The sequence below is a fragment of the Helicoverpa zea genome, chromosome 10 (assembly GCF_022581195.2).
Source record: "Helicoverpa zea isolate HzStark_Cry1AcR chromosome 10, ilHelZeax1.1, whole genome shotgun sequence".
NCBI lineage: Eukaryota > Metazoa > Arthropoda > Insecta > Lepidoptera > Noctuidae > Helicoverpa > Helicoverpa zea.
This window is the reverse complement of record NC_061461.1, coordinates 1,761,716-1,778,753: the sequence shown is the minus strand read 5'-3', so window position 1 is coordinate 1,778,753 and position 17,038 is coordinate 1,761,716. Positions and strand designations below refer to the sequence as shown.

The following is a 17,038-nucleotide window of genomic DNA, read 5'->3' as shown; positions in this document are numbered from 1 at the left end:
AAATTAACGGTTAATTTAAACCATAGAAATACAAAAATCGAAAGCGCGCTAAGGTCTGTTCACGCATGATGTGCAACTGCCCTTATTAATGTCCAGTTTACACACATTGCACATATGGTTAGACAGGCATGCATGCATAGCCATGCTAGAAGCATCTCGCAGTAATTTATGAGACTATGCACGGAGTAGGTAATTTAATTATTATAAGTTAGTAATAAGCTGAGGTGAAACGGTAGGAGTTTACATTCATTTATGCTAGTAGCGCTTGTGTTTTTTGTAATTTAATGATGTTGATTTCTATTTATTTTTTTTAATATAATATTTACGTTCAGTGCAGTATTAATGACTGTCTAACGTTCTCACGAGTGTTTGTTTTGATTTTTTTATCTTGATATAATTAACCACAAAATTCAACAAATAAATTTATTAAATGGCAAAAAGTATCGATGCTATACTAGAGTTTATTTAAATGAAATTCGATACTACAAAAAGGCTAAATCGGTTATTCGAAAGCTTAAATTATTCGCTTTATTTCGACCAAAACTATAAATATCGCTACACCTTTGAAGTTTGTTTCCACAAACCAAACTATCAAGTAAAGTAAAACTTTAAATAAATTCTACCTGATCGTAGATTACATTGGAAAGGTAACTGACCCATTACCATAGCTTATCTGTTCTGGAAATTAGCCTGAACAAATAGTCCGATAGGAAACCGGTTTCCACATAAATGCGGACAAACTTTAATGTGTTTAAAGACTTATTTACTTAACACTTACGGTATTACGATTTTATTTTAATATGAGTATAAAATAAGACAGTCTATGAATGTTTAAATTATACTCGGTTCTTACCCTAATAAAAAAGTGCGAACATAGGGAGGACTATGATAAAGCTACAATTAGATATGTATAAAAAAATGGCGTGGTATAATTGCGTTGTTTGACAAAGAAGTGGTTAGTACTTACTTATTTTTTTTCCCTTGAAAAAAAAGAAACCTCCGAAAAAGATGTTCAAAAACCACATAAGTCATTATGTGTATGTGTCCTTTAGCAAAACTGTAACAAACAGACAAATATGGTTATATTACTTACAGTATTACAATATTATAGTTCGGCCATTCAGAGAATGCGTTCCTGACACGTCGCGATTGAACTGACGACGTAACTTTGCAATGGCGTTGCAGTTACGATAAAAATATTTTTGCTGGTTGTTTACCGTTTTAACAATTGAGGAGCATTAAAACAACATTATTATATCAATAATCAATGAATGTTATTACGTCGTCAGTTCAATCGCGACGTGTCAGGAACGCATTCTCTGAATGGCCGAACTATAATAAGAATTGTTCCCTGATCTAACTAATCATACTGCATTCTACATTGAGGTAGGCTTACATACCACACAATATGAAATAGTACAACTGTACGTCAAACGCGTCGTGACGTCACAGTTATATGTCACGTCACGAGAAACAATCGTCGCTCGCCGCTTTGATGTCGATAATTGAGAGTTATTGCTGCGCGCGCGCACGGTAGCCCTGTATCGCGCCATTTCGCGACTATTTCGCTTTATAACGCTTGTAGGGCTGTTAACTTTGCTGTTTTGTGTATTTAAGTGGGGATTGATATAAGTTTAAATATATTTTAACTGGGCAAAATACTTTTAAAATTAAATTCTACACCACAATTTTGAACCATTGCAGCTGCCATAATTTGTATTCGGTTATCTAGTAAGCAAGGAGTTTTGAATTCGTGTTAAACACATTTTAATGACCATTTTTTGTACATGATTTTCGCTGTCTGATTAAGAAAATCCAAAATAGCAAATGTATTCAAAAGCTTTCACGTTGGTGATATCAGCGCCAAGCATGTAGTTTCCCGTATAAAACATTTAGTAAAAACGACAAAATATTTCTTAAATTTTAATATTTTTGGTGGCATGTATCTCTAATCGCGTTCCCCGCTCCGCTCATACCCTCGCTGTTTCTAAGCCCTAAGCCTCGTTTCCTCATCTCACAATTCCGTGGAAGGATACCGGCGTTACATCATTTGCACAATTTACGACAATGTTAATGTAGTTTACGACTGTTGACTGAACACTGGGATTTTGACTTATCGCGGCTTTGCCGGCCTCACAGGCTTTGCATTCAGTTTTACTTGTATTTATTGTTTGTTAGCCAGCCCTCTGTTTCTCAGGAACGAGGATTATAAGGATTATTTGGTGTAAATCAAGTTTAATCTGTCATTGATCGGTCTAAGTAGTGTTTGGTTTGCTAATGATAATGCTGTTAAGTGACTGGGTGGTCAGTTTTGGTTATGGGGTTTTCAAGGAATTGTACCTACATAAACAGTTTATTGATATTTAATTGAATATTTATTTTGTCTTTTGGATAGTAAATAAAAATGAAATTTATCTTAGGAATAAGCCCAAACAAGACTCGACAGCATGCTGTTATAAGTATTATTCATTTTGTAATTAACTTAACCCCGATAGATTTCGAAGAGAAAAGTTGAAATAAGAAGTAAATATTTTCATAAAACTATGTAATACAAAAAGTCTTCTTAATATCCATAGTATCTAAAGTTATTCATAGGTACTACAAACAGCACAGTGTACCACACTCAGTTCTATATAAAGGCAGAATGTACCAAATCAGCATAAATAAACATTTGTTAATCGAATAAATTGGCAGTTTATTAAAAGGGGTGACTATCATGGGACAGTTTACCGCATGTCCTGCGCACAACGAGATAATTGTCACCCTAGCTGTGCCGTGCGTCCTGACAATTTGTTGTCACGTGTTGACACTGCACGCTACGCTCGAACGAGGTTCGTTCCCAATGTTTCAAACAATACGATTTTAGAATAAGTTGGTATGTTTCCGATCTATATAAAGATGATTATTTTAATATAAGCTATTTATTTAAGCAGTTGAAAGTGTGCGTTTCAATTTGTAAGCAGCTGCAAAAGTACTACTATGCATAAATAATGACGATTTATATACAATAATTGCTATTAGTTGTTCGTCTATTAAATGTAGCTGTATTTACGAAATCGTAATTGTGAGTTACACTTCCACTGCTGGGCAAAAACCTCCAAAAAAATCTCGTACCAGCTCTAAAATAACGTCGAAAATTCTCATGTGTACAATGCAACCGCACACACAGTTACCACCTGTACCGGAGTATAATTTTCAAATGACGCCTGCAGCGGTCGCGTCATCGTTTGTGTGAGGTTTGCTTTATTGCAACCTTATTTGTATTGCTCCCGGAAAATCATTGTTAAAGGTAAATAGAGATATGGTTATTGGTTGTTTGGTTAAATCAAAGGGCTCGTGGCCAGAGGTATCTTCGAAGCGCCACCGTTTTAAGTCAAAGTCAAGCGACTTGATCGGTCATAAGATGGAATACTGGGCGCGGTCGGAGTTCTTCCATGTTTAATATGAGAAGGTATACTCGCAGTTGTCACCAGGTTAGATTCTGATTATGGAAACATTGAGAAATCCATGATTCATGTATCAGATGAGATATAGGTACGCTTGTACATAGCTTGACGATTTTTTCATAATTAGCCTGGCCCTTTATTAATTGTGAAGGAGTGGGTAACTTTTAAAAATCAATGTGTATAAGCAATTTCTTTTTGGTTGTACTATCAAGTCATATTCACAAACAAGTAGTTACCTCAATTAATTTTCTTTTCGAATTGGCACAGGTAATTATTTTACCCATAAAGTGTTATAATTGAAAGGTATATAATTAAAATGCTTTACAGTCAACACTTTTAATAACTTTTTGAACAATTTGTAATTTCTTTTTATACTTACGACTTATCATTGGCACCTGGCCATCGAGTTATGAACGAACGACAAAAAGGTATAATATTTTATTAATTTATGTTAAAAACAACTTTAACATAGTTTTTTTGTACCTACAAGATCTCAATGTTTTTTGATACTGAATAAAACTTATGTAGGGACATGAAATAAAAGAAAGCAAGAAATGTGAATATGTTTTCTTTCAATGTGTAACGTAATGTTTTTTTATATGTGGTAAAAACATAAAGTTAGATCAGCTGTGTAGTGTTTTACAAGTGTATAGTCGTTAAATATACATATACCTATTGAAAAATAATATTATTTAATTATATTATTGTCATGCGGTTAACATGTGATATTTAAAGTTTAATCTTTTAAAAATGGACCTTATTATAAATATTCAATTGCAACTAATAAATATTTCTGGTACTATCCATCTAAATTCAAATGTCACCCAAAAGTCGTGAGAAAATTCGCCTTAAACATCCTTATCTAGAGCTCAGTTCTAAAATAATCTAGCTCTATAAAGCTGGCAGTACAAAGTGGGCAAAAATTAAAAAAAAAAAGCTCAAAATTTGTTGCTAATTTGTTGCTAATTAGTTGCCAAATAATCGATTTTTTTGCTTTTGCCGATTTCGAGAAATCGTCAACAATGCTAGCTTCACCATAAGCTGGCATGGATTATAAGATAAAAGTAAAGGTAAAATAAACAAAATCACTACAAATTTGTTGCTAATTTGTTGCTGTATAACCAAAATAAATTTGAGGTGCAAAAATATTTTTTTTTTTTTCAAATAGAAAATTTTTATTTGCTTTGCGCGCTTGAATGTCAATTGTTTCATGAAAAAAATATGAAATAAATTTGTTGCTCGTCACAGAACTGTTCCTTGTCACTTAGAGAACCAGCAACTAAATAGACACCCGACGATCGGGTGTCTTGAACTTCGGTGACTAACAAACCGGCCATGCTAGCTTGAATGTCGATTTTTCCGGTGAAAAACGTTGAAATGAATTTGTTGCTCGTCACAGAGGTGATTAATGTCTCTCAGAGAACCAGCAACTAAATAGACACCCGACGATCGGGTGTCTTGAACTTCGGTGACTAACAAACCGGCCATGCTGGCTTGAATGTCGATTTTTCCGGTGAAAAACGTTGAAATGAATTTGTTGCTCGTCACAGAGGTGATTAATGTCTCTCAGAGAACCAGCAACTAAATAGACACCCGACGATCGGGTGTCTTGAACTTCGGTGACTAACAAACCGGCCATGCTGGCTTGAATGTCGATTTTTCCGGTGAAAAACGTGAAAATAAATTTGTTGCTCTTCGCAGAACTGTTAGGCATCGATCGGAGAACCAGCAACTAAATAGACACCCGTTGATCGGGTGTCTTGAACTTCGGTGACTAACAAACCGGCCATGCTGGCTTGAATGTCGATTTTTCCGGTGAAAAACGTTGAAATGAATTTGTTGCTCGTCACAGAGGTGATTAATGTCACTTAGAGAACCAGCAACTAAATAAATAGGAGAGCTCAAAATAACACACAAGTCAAATTGTTGAGCTCTCATAAATTGACGAGCTCAAAAACATCGCAACAAACGGCAACATTCGAACGCTTAATGTATCTAGCGGGAAGTTACAGGAATGGCCTTTTAGGGTCATCCGATTTCGATAATTTTTTTTTTGCTTATTAGCGCTCTCAAGGATGGCTTAGAAAAATAGAATTCAAAAAAAAAGCGAAAAAAATATAAAATTGAAAAATAAAAAAATATTAATACTGAATACTAGTCACCAATGTTACCAGTTGATTACGTGGCTATAAGAGTATACTAAAATTAATCAATATATAGTTTCTGGAAAGTACTCAATGCTTAGTTCATTTTTAATGCCAAAGAAGAAATCGTGACTCAGATGATATTTTTTTGTTTGTAAAAATAATTACAGTTCGTTCAGTAATGATTTATATTGTTTTCTATTATATATTAGACCAAGTTGGTTTAAATTTTCAGGAAATCTAAGTTTGATGAAATTTCTTTAGAATGACAAAGATTGGTACTCATCGGTCAAGCTATTCGAAAGTTATAAGCGATTCACATACTTATTCTTACACATATATACAGCTAGGGTGTCACCCTCGTGGAAGTGGTCAAGGAAGCTTCCTAGAACCTCAAAACGTTAAGATCTGATTTTTAGATTTTTAACGAAAAGTTGCTGGTTCTCTGAGAGACATTAATCACCTCTGTGACGAGCAACAAATTCATTTCCACGTTTTTCACCGGAAAAATCGACATTCAAGCCAGCATGGCCGGTTTGTTAGTCACCGAAGTTCAAGACACCCGATCGTCGGGTGTCTATTTAGTTGCTGGTTCTCTGAGAGACATTAATCACGTCTGTGACGAGCAACAAATTCATTTCAACGTTTTTCACCGGAAAAATCGACATTCAAGCCAGCATGGCCGGTTTGTTAGTCACCGAAGTTCAAGACACCCGATCAACGGGTGTCTATTTAGTTGCTGGTTCTCCGATCGATGCCTAACAGTTCTGCGAAGAGCAACAAATTTATTTCCACGTTTTTCACCGGAAAAATCGACATTCAAGCCAGCATGGCCGGTTTGTTAGTCACCGAAGTTCAAGACACCCGATCGTCGGGTGTCTATTTAGTTGCTGGTTCTCTGAGAGACATTAATCACCTCTGTGACGAGCAACAAATTCATTTCAACGTTTTTCACCGGAAAAATCGACATTCAAGCCAGCATGGCCGGTTTGTTAGTCACCGAAGTTCAAGACACCCGATCGTCGGGTGTCTATTTAGTTGCTGGTTCTCTGAGAGACATTAATCACCTCTGTGACGAGCAACAAATTCATTTCAACGTTTTTCACCGGAAAAATCGACATTCAAGCCAGCATGGCCGGTTTGTTAGTCACCGAAGTTCAAGACACCCGATCGTCGGGTGTCTATTTAGTTGCTGGTTCTCTAAGTGACAAGGAACAGTTCTGTGACGAGCAACAAATTTATTTCATATTTTTTTCATGAAACAATTGACATTCAAGCGCGCAAAGCAAATAAAAATTTTCTATTTGAAAAAAAAAATTATTTTTGCACCTCAAATTTATTTTGGTTATACAGCAACAAATTAGCAACAAATTTGTAGAGATTTTGTTTATTTTACCTTTACTTTTATCTTATAATCCATGCCAGCTTATGGTGAAGCTAGCATTGTTGACGATTTCTCGAAATCGGCAAAAGCAAAAAAATCGATTATTTGGCAACTAATTAGCAACAAATTAGCAACAAATTTTGAGCTTTTTTTTTTTAATTTTTGCCCACTTTGTACTGCCAGCTTTTTAGAGCTAAATAATCTAAAAGTAAACTAGCCGCATCGACCCAGTTCAAAACTTTAATGTGTTCATAGAAATTAATTAGTGGGAACATTTCTCGCTAAGCGTATTATTTCGCTTGTCACCGACCGTTATGCGCAACCAGTCCGTAGATGCATCTTTATAATTAATCTCATCACTTTGTGTACCATCTTACCCTCACTTACTCAAACAAACATAAAAAACAAAACTCAACTTTATCCCCATACAATAAAGTCGTCTTTAAATTGACACGTTTTTTGAACAGTAATCCTAAGTTGGAGATGACATTTACAATTTTTTTATTTGCATATCACGTCAATCTTAATATGAAAGTTGTAAGGTTGAAAATTATAGTTCTTTTAAAATGTTATTCTTGTTTTAATTTTTATAGATCATAACGATAGAGGAGTCGTAACGTAAATTGTCTGGTTTTGTAAATAAATATAGGTGTGTTGCAGTGATGTGGGTTACTTAGTCATTTCGTAAATGTCTGAATGAAATTGCTGAACTGCGGACAGTACCTTAAAAATTTGGCACTGTCAGCTTTCGGTTCTTCTCTTACCTAAAAGTTTATAATATTTTACTTGTTTGAGAAATGATTTAGCTCTATAACTGTACCTAGGTAATGTTTGGAGGAATAAAAAGATCCAGATACAATGTATTTCAATTCTTACAGCAATTATGTAAATATTTAGGTATGAACTTCGCTCAATGAAAATGTTAAGAAAGCAAATATTTTAGATGACAATGATTAAAAACTTTAATTTAAAAAGGTATCAGCACATTTTTTTCCAGTTTACGCAGGCTTTAACCATAACTCCCGATTCTCACCTTCACCAGCAACACGCCTAAACTTTACTTTTTAATTTCACACTTACAGACGAGCAGATTTTCGTCATAACGATGCGTATCTCGGAAAGTATGCGATGCTACTTTCGCGAAACTATAATGCATAAGTCAGCAGATAACGTGGTGAAGATGTGACGGTACTTTGATGTTATCTGTACCGTAGTATTGTATTACATGTTGGTGTTGTGAACAATCGATATGGCAGGTGTAATGTTGCTGTAACATGCTAGTGTATATCAAAAAATAAGGGTGCGATTTAAGTGATAGCGTAAACCGTATGGCCAACTTGTTATTTCCATAATTGTACGTTGATTTGCAATTAGCTAATGAATTTTGGAAATAAACTTATTCTCTAATCGCAAAAATAGATAGGTTATAGATTTACACAGCTAGTGACTTTTGTGTGAAGGTGGTTACAATACAATAAGTAAGTATCAAAGTTTTGAATTGAGGCTAAAGATTTGTAAATGTTATTTGTTAATCTAAATATCGAGAATTGTTTGTTTCATAAGATTTGCCACTCTTGTGGCGGTGTTTTTATACCCACGTACTTGTTGCACATACATGGCATTTCTAAAATCGATCTTATAAGTATGTATGTGTGACAAAATATTCAAGATTTGCTTAAAGCCCGCCCAGGCGTTGCAATTATTTAAATTACGCCAAAAGGTCTCAATGTAAGTCTGTTAACGGCCATAATTTAGTTTTTATTGTAAGCTCAGCATTTTATGCTGTCTGATTTTGCTCACAGATTAAGCTGATTTTTTTCATCATGCATAATATTTGTCAGCTTTTAATTAGGCAGATCTAGTTAAGAAAGTTTAGTTAGATAAAAACATCATGTATTTAAGTTTCCTGAAATGCGAAACACATTGCGATCATATGAATACGCTCATATCCTGATCTCATTAAAATATATAACGAAACAGTAATGCCACCAGATAAAGAAACATTTTCATACCCCAGAACATTGAAACACGCAACCTTCTTCCACAGCATTAAGTAATTGAATTAACGACAACCATCTAATAGTCGACACATTAGTCTCTATCACACACACAGATCACTCATTATAAACAATTACTGCACACCTGTACTATAACCATCATATTTAACAAGTGCACCCTGGAGGCACGCAGATGCTTACTATCTTCCACATCTCGCATCATTACAACTGAAAGGCGTGTGAATCGCAATATCATATTCAAAACTCGATTATTTTTACCCATCGAACTAGTTATTACTTTGTTGAAAACTGTAGACCGTATCGATTGCAAGATTCGATACTTTTTTATCGATGTTTCTGTTGACTGAAATTGATGTGTCTTGAGATAGGCATGATAATGCCATCCTCTTTGTCTGTGACAGTGGGTGTGTGTTTAAACTTGTCTAAACCTTGTGGGGTCCATTTGTATCAATTTCTAGGGATCTTATCTTGTGTGTAATCGATTGAAAAAAATCGCATGTGTTCCTTTCAAATTGCAAACTTGGTATAGTTTTGACGTGAAAAATTAACACACTGGACTGTGTTATTTTCGTAATTCATTGAGTTAGGTTAGGTTTTGATTGGGGATTGGGGAATATAAAGAAGTGAAATTTAAGTACGTTTGCCTTAAAAATAATTTAAAAATTATGTTCTTAAAATTTTATTGTAAGTTAAATCGAATTTAACTGCTCTTTACAAGATTACTTGTATATTATGCAAAACAGAATCTATTTTAAGCAGGACATTTCAATAGTATAATTGCTCGTTGAAAACTCTAGATCGATAAGCGATCGTGTCGATTGATATCGATGTCGACGTTTTTATTATCGATACCGAGGTGATATGTGTCAGCGTCTTTTGTAATCGGAATTAACATCAGCCAAGAATTTACTGTAGATTAAAAATGTTAAGAAATTACATGTGTCCGGTTGTTTGTCATTACTTGACAGTAGCATCGCTCAGAGTAATATTTCAATCTATTCAAGTATTTAAGAACCTTAACGATACCTAGATAAATCGAATGGAAGAGCACTCCTAGCGAGATACTTTTCACGTTTTATCTGTCAACATCATCCGCCATATTTAACCAAGAACAATTATTACACCTATTTAGCGCACCAATCATCACCATACCGTTTGCTCTCCTAAAACGATAGGATGGGTTCGATAAACGCTTTTTTTGCCGCCGCGGATGCGTGTTCCCGCCCGCTAATTTGCGTCTATATCGTAAACTACGCGGAGCGTTTATACCGCACCGCGCGAGTGGCGACAGAAATGTCGACACATTACCAACGACCTAACGAGCCGACTCGCTACCAGTGACGTGACTTGTTATCGATGAAAAGTGCGCTATGAATATGAATTTATTTCGACGCTTCTGAAATATAATCGGCTGCTATCTTGATGTATAATGTGAATTATTAAACTGCACAGCATGGTTTCGCACGCTATATTTTTATGATTTGCTGTCTGGGTTGGAGGTAGGTATGAGTTTTGTGTTTTGAAGGAACAAAGAATATGGCTGAAAGCATGCAGAATGATGCAATGCAAAAAGTGGCAGTATAGGCTATTGCTTGTTTTGCGACAACGCAAGCATACACATCTATTTAATTTCATTGTTTTTCACTGTTTGAAGAGCAGTTGCATCCTTAAACTTCACATCCTTTGTAATTCCAATACATCAACCGATTAACTATCAAGATGCTATCATAAAGACTACTATTTTGAAGCGCCATAAAACATGTTTGACTTAAAAACATGCTGAAATATTTTAAAATGACATACAACATAGACCGGTCCTATCGTTTCACGTTTGTTCGCGACAGACGCATCCGTGCGCCGCGAGTGCAAAATCATAATGCCTGAGTGTTCGTGTATGCGCGTAACTATTTATACTCTAACAATTTTGTGATGAGGGTAATGAGCAAAAAGTGCCGTGAGCCGCGCCAAGGTATGTTTTTCACGTGCACCCTCCTTCTAAATTGTTATAGAATTGTGTTCAGATTTTGATAGTGATTTAATTTGTAAATTATAGCGTTTTTTGATACCAAATTGTAATAGTCTTGTAGCGGTAACCTTAACCTACATAATTTTGTATAATAAACCTAATAGTTCTGCCGTTTAAAGCCTGATTTACCTATGAAAACATTTCTCGATAGTAAAAATCCTAGACTTTCATTAGTGAAATAGTGTTTAACTGAAAGCCTAGGTTTCATTGTATACAAAATAACTTAATTTATAGAAATATTGTTAATAGTTTAAGTTATAGAGCAATAAATAATGTCTGTGCTTTGACTTTCATTTCACATGCAAATTAACAATACTAGGGCTTAGGTCACATTGTTAGGATTACTATCGCCAGATAGCCCATGAAATGCCCTAACACACACTGCCTTTCGTATCGAGATACCCCCCATAGTTTGTTTTTTATCTCGAGATAATCTTCACATAAGGGCCGATTTCACATAGTTTTTTATAGTTATTCGGTTATAGTATTTCAGCCCTGAAGGTATGCAGGGTGTGTGTGGTATAGTTCAGTAGCGCACTTCATGGGGCGTCTGACGCTATGTGTCCTGTAATGATATCATGTACCAATTGTTTGTAATACGGCTGTTAAATTGAAAGGTCAATAAAACTGAGTTGGTCGGAGGGACGAGAAATCGAGGTGCTCGTCACGGTAAAGTTTCGAGCTCATTCGGTGCGCAAGCGCCGCCGTACAAATCGTAGTCATCGGTATGGATTTTTTGATAGTGTAACAAGTAAATAGTGAAAAGTAAATAGTGTAATTGTAGTATGGTAAGTGCGTCGAAGCTCGTCCCTTCAAGACTCCTGAAAAATATATGAAGACTTATTATTTCACCGGCATCCCTGAACCTATAGTAGCAGAGAGCCTAAAACCCGTCTAAACGTATTCTTGTTTCTGAAATTCCTGTTTCTCGCCACATCGTAAATACAGTCCACTCGCCCAGACGTCCAAGAACCAGCGACCGACGGGGCGTCAACGTCTCGAAGCCACCCCATAGTACCTGCTTCTGAGCTACGTCCGTCCCGCACATCTGTTTGGTCCTTGCGACCCGGATCGCCTGGGAAGCGAGCCAGGAACTTCAGCTGAAGATACTGAAGAGTTGTAAACAGCAAGTATGCCTGTGACAAGATCGCAAGGAAGAGCCGCTCAAGCCTGGATCATCGACGCCAGACCGGGCCGCCGCACACCCCCCATCGTGCACGACCAGCCGCCGTTCTCTCCAACCACCACCGAGGGGAGTGAGCAGCCCCCCCCTCCCCCGAGGGGGGGTGAAGACCTACCCTGCCCCGCAGCTGTGAGGGGAAGTGAGGCGCCGCCCTGCCCCCCTGCCCCGCGGGGGGGTGAAGACCGACCGCGCCCCCCTACCCCGCGAGGGGGTGAAGAGCGACCAGCGCCGTCGTCGTTGATGCAGACTGAAGCGTCGTCATCACTGAGGCCGCCTGGAACCAGTGCTGAAGAATATAGTTCAGGAGGAACACTGAAGGCTTGCGACAAGACATACAACCGAGCTGTACCGTTGACTACCCGGGTTGACGCCCGTACCGAACTTAAGGCACCGTCGCACAGATCGACGGCATCAAATAGAAAAATTAGAAATGCGCGTGAAGACTTATTGAAGATTAAGTTGGAGCTAGCGCAAATAGCACTTCAGAGGGCCGAGGAAGAATCGGACGACGATTATATGGACGATAGAAATTCCAATGAAGAGTACATCCGTTCCTGGTTGGAGGAAGCTCCGGAACCAGACCCGCAGGACGCCGCCGCTGAGGGAGGACATAGACCACCAGATACCCTGGACCTGCCCGAGCCCCCCCCCTCCGCGGTTATAGTGAATCCGGTCCTGCGTGGAATAAGTACTGCTCCTGGAAGAGACGCCGCCGCCGAGGGAGGACATAGACTGCCGGGTACCCTGGACAAACCAGAGCCCCCCCCCTCGAAGACCATCGATACTGAAGCCCTTTCATCAATGAAGAAACCAGTTGAAGATACCGCAGGGGGTGAAGGGCTCCGTCCGTTTATCACGGAACTCACCTCCGCCATCGCATCGCTAGCCGGCAATAGAAGCGAAGAGAAACCGGTGTACCACAACCCTGCTGCATCGAAAGTCATCATGACGCTGCCGAACTTTAGTGGATTGCATACAGAATGGCTATCGTTCCGCGCCATCTATGAGACAACGCGACCATATTTCAACGATGTGGAAAATACGGCGAGGCTGAGAAGAAGCCTGCGAGGAAGAGCGCTTGACACAGTTAGTTCCGAGCTTATCGGCAACGCCAGGCCAGATGACATCATGAAGGAGTTGGAGCTTCAGTTTGGCCGCCCCGACTCAATAGCGCAAGCGGAGACAGACAGACTGCGCGGGCTGCCACGCTGCGGAGAAGCACCGAAGGACATCTGCACTTTCGCCAGCCGTGTACGAAGTGGCATCGTCACACTGCGAGCGCTGAAAAAGGAACACTACCTCATGAACGCCGAGCTTATGCGCATCCTCACAGAGAAGCTGCCGAACTCGCTACGTGTACAGTGGTACAAGACATATACTGAGAAGTACCAGTCAACGCCGGACTTGGGTCTCTTCAGCGACTTCATCACCGAACAAGCTCGCTACTGCAGCGCGTTTGCACCGCCTGAAAACATCAGTGAAGCTACTGGACTTAGACGTGTGACGCAGAGAACACACACCACTATAGACAAGAAGCCCGCATCGAAGTGCCGCATCTGCGAGATGGATGGACACCGATCGCTAGACTGCCACAAGTTCGTGAAGGCTTCTGCGGACAAGAAGTGGGAACTTGCCAAGCAGCACAACCTGTGCTTCCGCTGCCTGCGCCATCGTCAGCACGGACACAGATGTCAGAAGAAGAGATGTGGAATCGAGGGCTGCACAGCATCACACCATCATCTGCTTCACTACAAGAAGAAGGCGAGCACTACTGAAGTCGCACAAGAAGCACAAGAAATAGTCGCAAGTTCACGCAACCACACAAATCAAGCGTTCCTGAAAATCGTTCCGGTGCAACTGTCCGGACCGGCGGGAGAAGTGCGCACCTACGCACTGCTGGATGACGGCTCAACCGTGTCACTGATTGACGAAGAGCTAGCAGACATGATCGGTGCAGAGGGACCAGTCGAGCCGATGAAGATAGGCGCCATCAGCGACGTGACTATCGACACGCCCACGTCGAAGAGAGTTGACCTCACGCTATCGACCTGCCATAGGAAGAAGATACCCTTCAGGGCGCGCACCATACCACGCCTGCACCTGTCGCCGCAGTCAATCAGCAAGGATGACATCGCTGACTGCAAGCACCTGTTCGACCTGGCAGATCAGCTGACGTACAACGCAGGGACGCCGAAGATTATCATCGGGCAAGACAACTGGCATCTGCTCCTAGCAACAGACATCAGAAGAGGGCCCCAGCATCAGCCGATAGCATCGTTAACTCCCTTGGGCTGGGTGCTGCACGGTGCCCGCACTAGGATTCTGGGACAGCAGGTGCACTACGTCAATCAGCTGAACAGCGCCGAGGAAAGCATAGACAAGCAACTTCGTGAATACTTCGCACTCGAGTCACTCATCATCAACCCGTGCCGACCAGCTTCTGACCCGGAGAAGAGAGCGGAAGATATATTACAACGCAGTATAGTACAGCTGGAAGATGGACGTCTTCAGACTGCGTTGCTATGGAGGAGTGACGAGATACAGATGCCGGACAGCTACGCGACTGCGATGAATAGACTCGTATCAATAGAGAAAAAACTCGACAAGAATCCTGCTCTGAAGACTAGATATATGGCGCAGATGGATTCACTAATAGGAAAGGGCTACGCAGAGAAAGCGCCCCTTGAACGTACACCGGGAAGAACGTGGTACCTGCCGCACTTCGACGTCTTCAACCCTATGAAACCGGAGAAGCTTCGTATAGTTCACGACGCAGCAGCGAAGACAAGAGGGATGTCACTGAACGACTACCTGCTCACGGGTCCGGACTTGCTGCAGTCACTGCCCGGCGTGATGATGCGATTCCGACGTCACCGCGTCGCCGTCTCCGGAGATATCACTGAAATGTTTATGCAGGTGAAAGTAAAGCCAGAAGACAGAGACGCTCTCCGATATCTGTGGCGAGGAGAGCGGCGGGAGGGGGCGCCGGAAGAGTACCGAATGACGTCAATAATATTCGGCGCAGCAAGTTCACCGTGTACAGCAATATTCGCTAAGAACTGGAATGCTAAACGCCATGCGAACGAACATCCAGAAGCAGTAGAAGCAATAGTCAAGAATCATTACATGGACGATTACCTGGATAGCTTCAGAAGTATAGAAGAGGCGACGCACACAATCAAGATAGTACAAGAAATACATAGTAAAGCGCGCTTCGACCTAACGAAATGGGTATCCAACAGCGAAGAAGTGCTGCGTGAATTGGTACCGGGCCAAGAAACAACACAGATTGTTAATCTTGGAAATATAGAAAACACAGAGAAAGTACTCGGCGTGATATGGAAGCCACACACAGACGAGCTGAGCTTCAACTTAAAACTCGCGCGCCTACCTACTGGCCTGCTCGACAAGGAAACGCCCACCAAGAGAGAGGCGCTCAAGATAGTTATGTCGCTGTATGACCCGCTGGGCCTCGCCTCACCTATAACAATCAGGGCGAAACAAATACTGCAAGAAGCCTGGAGGCGGGGAGTCGACTGGGATCAACCTCTCGATGAAGAACTATCAAGCCAGTGGAGGGCGTGGATAAGTCATCTCGAACAGCTGAAGAACGTAAACATACCGCGCTGTTATCCTGGGTACAGCGAGGCTACAGAAATACAAGTACACGTGTTCACCGACGCCAGTGAGAAGGCCTACGCTACAGCGGTGTACTGGAGGTCAACGACCCGTGACAACAACGTGCACGTCAGCCTCGTCATGGCAGAGTCGAAGAGTGGCGCTGGGTGCCTACAAAAAGCAACATAGCCGACGCCGCCACCCGCGACGTCCCGACGCACTTTCATACCGACCACGAGTGGTACTGCGGCCCTAAGTTCCTCTACGACGACCCATCGACATGGCCGACCGAGTCACCAGCTGACAGTCAACCGACAGGCGAGGAAAAAACAGTCACGCTCATACAAGCAGGCGCAACAAACCTCATAGACGTCGTTCCCGACCCCGCTCGATTTTCAAGGTGGGAGCGATTGCTGCGCGCCACAGCCAGAGTACTACAGTTTATATCGTTATGTAGAAAACAACATACAGAAAAAACGTTCTACAAGCGAACAAGGAAAAACAAAGAAAACGATCCTGATTGGTCGAGAGCGGTGCGAGCGCCCCGCGCGCCCGCCGAAGCTGCGCGCGCCCAAATATACACACGCAAGTTTATTATATTGGACGCGACATACATTCAAAGAGCAGAGAAGCTGTTAGTTCGTGTGGTGCAACAGGAAGCCTTTAAACAAGAAATAGCCAGTCTCGAGAGCAACAAAACAGTCGCAAGTAGTAGCCGGCTGTACCCGCTGCGCATAGAACTAAACGACGGAGTTATAGTACTGCGAAGCCGCATAGCTGCTGTAGATAAAGTCGCTAAAAGCGTGAAGAGTCCACCTGTGTTAGACGGCGATCACCGTATTACACAGCTATATATAGACTGGACACACCGTAGTCTACAACACAGCGGCACCGAGCTCGTCGTGAATGAGGTCAGACAGCACTACTGGATTGTGCGCCTGCGCCCGACAGTCAAGCAAGTCATCGCGCGCTGCCTGCACTGCCGCATACGTCGCGCGCGCGCGCCGACGCCGGCAACCGGCGACCACCCGAAGACACGCCTAGCTCATCACCGCAGGCCGTTCACATACACCGGGCTTGATTATTTCGGCCCGCTGTCAGTCACCGTCGGTCGTCAGCATCATAAGCGATACGTGGCGCTGTTCACGTGTCTCACAACGAGGGCAGTTCACCTCGAGATCGCGCACAGCCTCAGCGCGGACTCAGCTGTGTTGGCGCT

The 17,038-nt window shown here is 41.1% G+C and overlaps 2 protein-coding genes across 3 annotated transcripts in view; both read left to right on the top strand.

Annotated features, from left to right (window-relative positions):
- Positions 1-17,038, top strand: part of LOC124633726 (serum response factor homolog) — a 221,768-nt gene that overhangs the window by 65,423 nt on the left and 139,307 nt on the right. The window lies entirely within an intron of this gene.
- LOC124633725 lies at positions 10,746-16,141 on the top strand. Its single transcript, XM_047169038.1, has 2 exons — positions 10,746-11,806; positions 11,967-16,141. The coding sequence occupies exon 2, from the start codon at positions 12,151-12,153 to the stop codon at positions 16,006-16,008; it is 3,858 nt and encodes a 1,285-aa protein (XP_047024994.1). The 5' UTR covers positions 10,746-11,806; positions 11,967-12,150; the 3' UTR covers positions 16,009-16,141.